The sequence below is a fragment of the Trichechus manatus genome, unplaced genomic scaffold (genome assembly GCF_000243295.1).
Source record: "Trichechus manatus latirostris isolate Lorelei unplaced genomic scaffold, TriManLat1.0 scaffold00016, whole genome shotgun sequence".
NCBI lineage: Eukaryota > Metazoa > Chordata > Mammalia > Sirenia > Trichechidae > Trichechus > Trichechus manatus.
The window spans coordinates 16727010-16736387 of NW_004443952.1; the positions used below are offsets into that span (position 1 = coordinate 16727010).

A 9378-nucleotide genomic window follows, 5' to 3' on the forward strand; every position below is an offset into this window, starting at 1 on the left:
TCAACACCCATGGAAGCAGCAGTCAAGAAATCAAATGACGCATTGCATTGGGCAAATCTGCTGCAAAAGACCTCTTTAAAGTGTTGAAAAGCAAGGATGTCACCTTGAAGACTTAGATGCCCCTGACCCAAGCCATGGTATTTTCAATCGCATCATTTGCATCAGAAAACTGGACAATGAATGAGGAAGACCGAAAAAGAATTGATGCCTTTGAATTGTGGTGTTGGCGAAGAATATCGAATATACCGTGGACTGCCAGAAGAACGAACAAATCTGTCTTGGAAAAAGTACAACCAGAATGCGCCTCAGAAGCAAGGATGGTGAGACTTTGTCTCACATACTTGGGACATGTTGTCAGGAGGGATCAGTCCCTGGAGAAGGACATCATGCTTGGTAAAGTACAGGGTCAGTGAAAAAGAGGAAGACCCTCTACGAGATGGATTGATACAGTGGCTGCAGCAATGGGCTCAAGCATAACAACAATTGTGAGCATGACGCAAGACCGGGCAGTGTTTCGTTCTGTGGTGCATGGAGTCGGTATGAGTCGGAACCAATCTGATGGCACCTAACAACAATAACAGTGTACGTGTGTATTTACTTATAGCTATCCTAGTGGGTTTGTTCATGGTTTTCCTCTTTGAGCATGCTTAAAATAATTTATAGAAAATGTTGTAGTGGAAACACCACATGTCTGTTTAGGTTAAAAAAACAAACAGTTTTATTATGGCAAAGAAAGCTTTCTACAAAATGGGGAGACACAGTGCTGGAAGAAATTCAACAATGTGTTCTCGGGGGGCTACAGTAACACAAAAACTTATGAAGAAAATATCGCGAATAGCAAGATACAGCTAAAACAGTTTTGATTGGTTAACATATACAAAGCTGCAGGTGGTGATGCCGTGGTTGACCATCCTGGCAGGTGCTGACATCTTTTTCAAGGATGACTCTAGGTGACAGGATTCTGGCCGACCGCTAAAACCACTTGTTTTCTGGCATCTAGACATCTGTAGTCTATGTTAAATTGTTACTTTAGCATTAAGATGGAAGATTCTGTTGAAGTATAAAACAAAAAAGTTCTAGGATGATTATACCTAATACTTAAGGAGGGGAAAAGTTTTTTGATACAGAAAAGCTATAGTTTTGTACGATTAGTTTATTCTAATTATAACTTTTAAGGAGAGTTAGGTCCCACTCTGGTTTAGGCTGAACAAGGTTATAAAGAAAATGTAAGGACCCGAGAATAGGTTAGAAAAATACTTTTCGAGGGAGGGCAAAGGGGGCTCTTTCTGAGAACTGGCATAGTAGTTAGAGTCACATGTTTCATACGTCTATCTAATACATATAGATCTGGAGTTATCTTTTTTTTTTTAAACCATCGGCCATGTCTAACTGCAAGCGCTTCCTGTAGTAGAGTAGGGGGGCAACAATAACAAGCTGCATTGTATGAGAAGTCTAAGAAGTCTAAGATGGAGTCGCTTAGAACAAGAAAGGATGGATCTCAGAACCTAGCTAGAAATCCCAGTTATGCTAAGAGTTTTAGCTTTGGAATGCTCTTCGTCGGAAGTTTGTTTAGTATGTTAAAAGTCTGCCTTCCTCAGGGACAATTTCTATTGACTGCTTTTTTTTTTTTTTTTCCTGTGCACGTGCCTTACTTTCTTGTTTATTTGAGTGCCTCATAACTTTTTAAACATTTTTAATCTTATAATGTGACAGCTTTGGAAATTAGATTCCTCCTCCTCCCCAGCTTGTTGTACTAGGTGTGGTTTGTTTAGTGACACTGCTGGACTATTTTCTAAGGTCTGCATTCTTTGTTGTGTGTGACCACAGAAATATCGGTTTCTTTAGTTTAAAGGTGAGCTAATGATTGACAGAGAGGTTCTTAAATGCCTGGAAGCAAAAATAAAAAAGGAAATCTCCCAGTCATTGCAGATGTACTCTGTGTGTCTGTGTGTATGTTGGAGCACACCTTCAACGAACACTCAACCAGCCAGTTTAAAACTCTGCCTTCTAGATTCTTCTGAATATGTGGGAGCTTTTCGAAGTCCTTCTTCCCCAAGCAGCTCATTCCCTAGCCTTTCATTTCAAGCTTTTTGGTTTGCCTATTATTTGCCCTTGGAGCCCTAGTGGTGCAGTGGTTAAGAGCTATGGCGAGTTTCAGCTGCTAACCAAAAGGTCGGCAGTTCGAATCTGCCAGCTGCTCCTTGGAAACTCTATGGAGCAGTTCTACTCTGTCCTGTAGGGTCGTTATGAGTTGGAATGGACTCGACGGCAACGGCTTTGGTTTTTTTGGCTGTTATCCATTGTGTCAGGCAGCTAGGACTAATATATTTGTTTTAAAATGTTTTTGACAGACGCTCCCCAGGAAGCCACCTCAGCCCTTTGAACTGATACTTCAAGGAGCCCCTAGACAGATGAAAACAATCAACTACAGTTCTTTGAGAATAAGGTCTGTACTGCTCTCTCTGGTAAAAGGCACGTGTACCAGGCATGTGGGTTGTTGTCTTCGAGGCTGAATTGAAGCTAGGGGGTAAAGGATGGTGCTAGGAGAAATTAAAATACCACAAGGCTCTCTTAGCGTGATTGATTAAACATTCCCCTGGTGTTTGTAAGCTTTTGAGTAGATTTCATAGTTGTTACTGATTCACTTATTACCTGTGACTGTGTAAATTTTAAGCACTGTTTTACCACTAAAAGCATTTGGTTATTCATCTAGAGGAAGGGGGGTTGTAATAGTTAATTTCTACAGCCTTTTTAAGCTCTAAACGTATATGAATGTATAATTCATAAAAAAAACTCTGACATTTGTCATTTGTATTTTAAAGCACACATAGTATAGCTTATGTATATTTGTGCTTATTTGTGTGCCTAAATAATCATCTTTTTTTCTCCAGTGAATTCTGCCATTTCCCAGAATCCAAATATTTTCCAGTGAAACATGACTTCAAATTGGAAATTATGATTAGAACCTAAGTTTTAATGACTAGAACATAGCTTAATAGATGTTCATGAAACACTTTCATTCAAATAATGTGATATCTATATATCTATCTGAATTTATGGCACAAACATTCACCTCTAGATTTTTTTCCATTTGTGTTCTTAAACATCGAGATTTGCTTTTGCCTTGTGAAGTTATTTATTTTATTGCTTATATGTATTTGGTTTTATTCCAAAAAAATCTTGCACAAACATATCATCTCAAATGAATGGATATAAAGCAAGCAAAGGAGTTAAATGATGATGCGTTTAAATGCTTCATTCAGTTCATAATATCTGGATCTTTTTTTAATTGTAACATTTGACTCTGATGATTATTATTTGGATTAATAGTCTCTCACTTTGAAGTAAGCATTTAAATTTCCTTTGTAAATATATTATGAATTAAAAAGCTCTTATATTTTATGAATTTTGGTTAGTGAACATTTATTTGCCCTATGTTCTCAAAGGTTACATTAGAAGGAGAATTTTATTTCATTTTTAAAGTTTTAGTACCGCTTTATTTCCAGCTTCCTTCTTACTTGGGTCTGTGGAACACTGTATCTCACGCACCAAAACATTTCTCTGATTCACAGATCTCTCACTCAACTTTAAATTGCTTTGGGAACTGGGGAACAATTACAATAACTCTTGTGTAACAAATATTTACTCATCCACGTCTGTGGAATCTGGCATTATTTCCGGATCCTGACCTTAATTCAGAATGCTGTGACAGATATTTAAAAAATTCTAAATTGGCTCTTCCAGAAAATGTAGATAATTTTTCAGTTTAAAGTAAGTTTTAAATACCATAAACTGCACCGCTCCAAACTATGTTGTTGTTTGTAGCTGTTGGTAGGTGCCGTTGAGTCCGTTCCCACTCACAGCAACCCTGTGTACGATAGAGCTTTTTTCAAACTATAAAGTTATTCTTTGATTTGAGTTTATACTATAAACAACTTTAACAATATAGCTGTATTATTATTATAATCATTAAAACACAGCTACTAGTTTGTTATTGTAATTATTATTTATATTATTATTGTAAAGATCTGTAAAATATCCTCACAGCAACAGAACAATTTACATATGCAATTTAATGTTTTTTCTCTCAGCATCCCTATGAGAAATGTAAGGCAAATATTTTATCACTATTTTACAAGTGAGAAAACTAAGGCTATAAATTAGAAGCAAAGAACTTTAAACCAAAAACCTTGAATCTAAGTCTGTTCAAGTAAGTGTTAGGTGAATTCTCTCTATTTACATTGCATTAACTGGTGATTATCTGTATGAGACAGCAGCTTGTTAGTACTGATTGAAAGATGCTAAGAAAATAAACTAAAACTAAAAGCCTGCCGCAAATGAACAAATGTGGCATATTAAAGTTATCCTGATCACGAATCTCCAGGTACTGCGCAGGGAAATTGCGTAAGAGCCCAGAAAGTAAACCTGTGTCTTTTCAGCCAAAACCTATCTATTATGTGCAACCACTGTGGTCATCCATAGGCCCAGAGAGAGAGGAGAAAGACAAGTAAACTCCTTCCCCTAAGTCGCTTGTTATTTCACAAAATGCAAGGTAACTGTTCAAAATGCTAGGAGCAAAAGAAAACAAAGGCAGCATGACATGTCTGGTTCAAGGTGGTTTACACTGATGAGGGGATTCTTGCCTGGGAGGGAAAGGCTTAGAGCAGGTGGGAAAGAGAAACAGTTTGGGTGGCTTAAGATACATTGTCATTATAGTTTTCTGAAGCAGAAGCCAACAGACTCTCTGGCTTAGACCCAAAGGGCTGGATCCGGAACGTCTCCATATTTGCCAGTAAGTCAGGTAAGTCATTGTCTTGTCATTTTTCTTCCTTTTGCATTTCATTACTGGGCTGATCAAAGTGTTCATGTTCCTTATCCAAGGCATCTTCACTTGGGGAAGATTTTGGTTTATTATTAGAAAGAATATAGAGCGAGTATAGAATCATTGCCATTTTCCTCTGGGCACTGTTGAATGAGTGTTGTCAAATTTTGTCTTGGTGACCCTAATTCTTCCATGGTTCTCACTGACCACTCATTATTGACATATGATTTCTATATATATTTTATTGCTACCTACAAGGCAGAATAGTGGAGTCCGTGAGAGGTGTAAATGGTTAACACGTTTAACTGCTGACAGAAAGGCTGGAAGTTTGAGCCCACCCAGAGGTACCTTGGAAGAAAGATCTGGCAATCTACCTCTAAAAAGTCAGCCATTAAAAACCTTATGGAGCACAGTTCTACTCTGATTCACATGCAGTCACAGTGAATCGTAGTCTACTTGATGGCAACTGGTTTTTTAGGCAGGATAGTGATTGAAAGAGTGTGGGCTTTGGACCTTGCCTCTGCCCATTATAATCCACGTGACCTCAGCCAAGTGAACTAATTTCAAGCGCAGTATCTGGTACATTGGCTTCTGCAATAAAAGTTGGCTAAATGAATGAAACAAAGTTCTTTTTTTTTTTTTTTTTAATTTTAATTCCTTTTTGAGGTAGTCCTGGCCTTAAACTGAATAAATAAAAATTAGCAATCTCTTTTAGACTCAAGTTTTTCATTTGTAAGATTGTGATTGGTACATCCGTTGTTTGTCTTTCTGTTCAAAGTTGAAATATTCCTACAGTGCATTTTTTTAACTAAATTGTGTCTCTAGTGAGAACCTGTCTGTCAAGTTCAACTTCTGACTCCCAGTCATTAACTCAACAATCATTATACAACAAACCGAGTTTGATAGTGGGGAAGAGCAGCTGTGCTGAATTCTCAAAACTGTTAGCCTACACGAGGCTCAAATTTGTGATTTTGACCAACTTTTGGTTGTTACAAAAGGATCAATTTTAACATCCAGCCAGTAATTACTGACAACTTCCTTAATCTAAATATTTTAATTCTTTGTGTCACATTTGTGCTCAGAAACCTTATAGAATCACATTGTATGATGTCAATTTTGGAAGGTAGCTAAGGTTACAGATTATAAATACCCCATACTTGCTGCTGTCTACTGGTGGATTCCTTCCCCACTAAAAGAAGTGCCAAGTTCTTTGCCTGACTTTTAAGCCTTTCTGTATGCCTGCCATATGTTCCTTCCAAGATGTGCTTGCCACCAGTCCTTCACAGAAACTCCCTTGTCCAAAAAGGATGTACTGCCAATCTGATTTTTCTTAAATTTTGGCTCAACGTCTTCTCTTTCCAGGGCACTTGCCTTCCCCTCTTTTCTTCCAAGCCTGTCTAATGCTCTCCATGATTCCAGAGTCAGCCCTCTCCTGAAATTCTTCTTGAATTCTCACTTGACGGATTGATTTCTCATGAAGTTTTTTCTTCTGGGAAAACTTACAATTTTAACTCAAGCTATACAGTATAATTGCGTTTGTATCATATTTTCATGTGAAATGTTTTAGTATCCTTAACTGAATTGTGAACATTGTAATGGGAGGCACCTTAAATTATCCTTTTCTTTCTCATTAGCATGCTTGGGACATAATTGGGCTCAAGGTAGGCTGTCAGTAATATTTTAAAAATATTGTAGTAATATGGTACCAGTTTACCCTGCCTTATAAAATTGTGTCTTTCAATAACATTATTTTCTTAAGAGTGTTTAACTACCACTCTGGAATTTTCTATAAAACACAAAAGAAGTATGGTCTTATCATTTTCCAGGTTGTTAAGCCAATATAATAAGACAAACAACATTTTGTTTGGAGCAAAAATATCTGGATAGTCTGCTGACTCATTGTAGATTAAAGCCTTGCTACTCGGTGTGATTTCTAGACCAGCTGCATCAGCATCTCTGGGAACTTACTAGAAATGCAGAGTTTCCGGCCTTGTCTCAGGCATCTGCAGTTTAACTCAATCCCCAGATGATTAATAAGCATATGAAAATTAGTGAAGCAGAGAACTCGACTTGTTGTTAAAGACCTGAGCTTCATGTTCTACTTTATTATTTACTACTGGTTTACCTTGGTCAAGTTTTCTCTTTTATATTTGAAAAAAATGGAGATGATATAAAAATGATTATATTGTGTAAAGCATAGAATGGTATATACATACGTGTATGTGCATTTATACAAAGTATTTAAGCATTATTATTATTTAGGTTGATTTAAACAAGTAAATTATCAAGATAAACTCTGAAACTACAGAATGAAACAAGTGAGGAGACTATGTAATGTTCTGCAAAGATTATCCATCATATACGTGTGGAGCTGGCCTACTCAAAGGTTTTGTCACTGGAGTAGTCAAACAAGATATTAAGGATTATGAGGTCAACAACTCAGTATGCTATTGAACAGATGTCAGATTTCATTACATGTTATTCAATTTATTATGATTAAATATCTATAAATTTACACTATTAAACTTAATGAAAATCAGGTACACAGTGCCAGGCATAGAAGGAAGTGTACATAAAAGACAAAGTTGCTTTGACATTTTGACCATCAGTGTTAATCACTGATTCAAAATTCCTGTTCTGTTCAGTTGCTGCCACTACTTGCTTGTGTTACTGACAAAGGAAAGTCATACTTGTAATCGATAATATTCAATTCCAGAGATTTAATCACTTCAACTCAGGAACTTGTCCTCAACAGCAGGAAAGGTTACTTCTGGATTTGTTTCTGAACATAAGTAGATCTGTGCACATTGGCTACGGGGCTTAAGTACTTCCAACATTACCAATTTCATTGTATTCTAGTCATGCACACTGATGAAGATAACTGGATGTCACAGCTTCAAGCAAACATGCTTTCTACTCCAGCCTAAAAAATAATGGTTGCTCATGTGAATTTTTTTGTTTGCAGTGAATATTTTTATGTTAGATCTTCCTTTTTCAACATGAAAGCAGATGTCATGGATAAGTTTAACCAGACATTTGTGAGTGAATTCATTCTTCTGGGTCTTTCTGGGTACCCAAAGCTTGAACTCATTTACTTTGTTCTAATCCTAGTGATGTATCTAGTGATTCTAATTGGCAACGGTGTTCTCATCATAGCAAGCATCTTTGATTCCCGTCTTCACACCCCCATGTACTTCTTCCTGGGCAACCTCTCTTTCCTGGATGTCTGCTATACATCCTCCTCTGTTCCCTCAACATTGGTGAGCTTAATCTCAAAGAAAAGAAACATTTCCTTCTCTGGATGTGCAGTACAGATGTTCACTGGGTTTGCAATGGGATCAACAGAGTGTTTGCTTCTCGGCATGATGGCTTTTGATTGCTACATGGCCATCTGTAACCCTCTGAGATACCCCATCATCATGCACAAGTTGGTGTATGTGCTGATGGCTTCAGTGTCATGGCTCTCTGGTGGAATTAACTCAATTGTGCAAACAGCTCTTGCCATGCAATTGCCTTTCTGTGGGAAAAATATTATCAATCATTTCACGTGAAATATTAGCTGTTCTCAAGCTGGCTTATGCTGATATATCCCTTAACATTATCACCATGGTGGTATCAAATATAGCCTTCCTGGTTCTTCCACTGCTGGTTATTTTCTTCTCCTACGTGTTCATCCTTTACACCATCTTGAGAATGAGCTCAGCCACAGGAAGACACAAGGCCTTTTCCACCTGCTCAGCACATTTGACTGTAGTGATCATATTTTATGGTACCATCTTCTTTATGTATGCAAAGCCCAAGTCCCAAGACTTGCTTGAAGAGGACAAGTTACAAGCATTAGGCAAACTCATTTCCCTGTTTTATGGGGTAGTGACCCCCATGCTGAATCCTGTAATCTATAGCTTGAGGAATAAGGATGTAAAAGCTGCTGTGAAATATCTGCTGAACCACAAACCTGTCTAATAAGAACTCTGGGATATGTCTGTTTTTGTGTAACAAGCACAAAGATGAACTCATAAGTAAATCTGTGACAGCCTTCTTTGGGGGAAAACATGGTTAGAGATAGATGTTTTTATTCTTTGCCTTTACAAGCACTGCTCTATAGTATGCTATATTGAAAACAGTAGTCTGCTATAAATTAAGCTGCCAGCATGCCCTAATCCGGATCTCACAAAGACAGTGTATTCCATTAGAATCTCATCCCTGGTTATATCTGAAATTAGTGTTTCTGGTGTACTGTGTGGCAACATAGTTGGACAAAATCACCCATAAGCTTTGGAAATAGAGAGGCGAGGGTCCAATTTCTGCTCTACCACACATTACTTAATGATATTGGATAGTTTTTTTTTCTTTCTTTCTAAGCGGTAGTTTCCTTGACTTGTTTACTTATTACTTAAGTAATATAATTTGTGATAACAGCATGAATAAATCCTAGCTCCCAGTGTTGTTGAAAGTCTCAGTAAGTTGGAGAAAATGTCTAGGATAGTACCAGTGTCATATTGTCCTACAATTTCAGAATTGAAACTATAACTCTAAATTGAGGACTAAGCATACTA

At 37.3% G+C, this 9378-nt stretch overlaps 2 protein-coding genes across 2 annotated transcripts in view; one reads left to right on the forward strand and one right to left on the reverse strand.

Annotated features, from left to right (window-relative positions):
* Positions 1-4784, reverse strand: part of LOC101350701 (olfactory receptor 13C8-like) — a 12441-nt gene extending 7657 nt beyond the window's left edge. Inside the window, exon 1 of the mRNA XM_023727332.1 lies at positions 4704-4784. Within this exon, the coding sequence (XP_023583100.1) occupies positions 4704-4784 (81 nt within the window). The remainder of the gene's footprint in view (positions 1-4703) is intronic.
* A 3016-nt stretch (positions 4785-7800) lies between these two features.
* LOC101353794 (olfactory receptor 13C3-like) lies at positions 7801-8785 on the forward strand. The gene is given in 2 exon segments (XM_012554392.1): positions 7801-8369; positions 8371-8785. Coding segments are annotated over 2 exon segments (963 nt in total). The 5' UTR covers positions 7801-7821.
* The last annotated feature ends 593 nt before the right edge of the window (positions 8786-9378 follow it).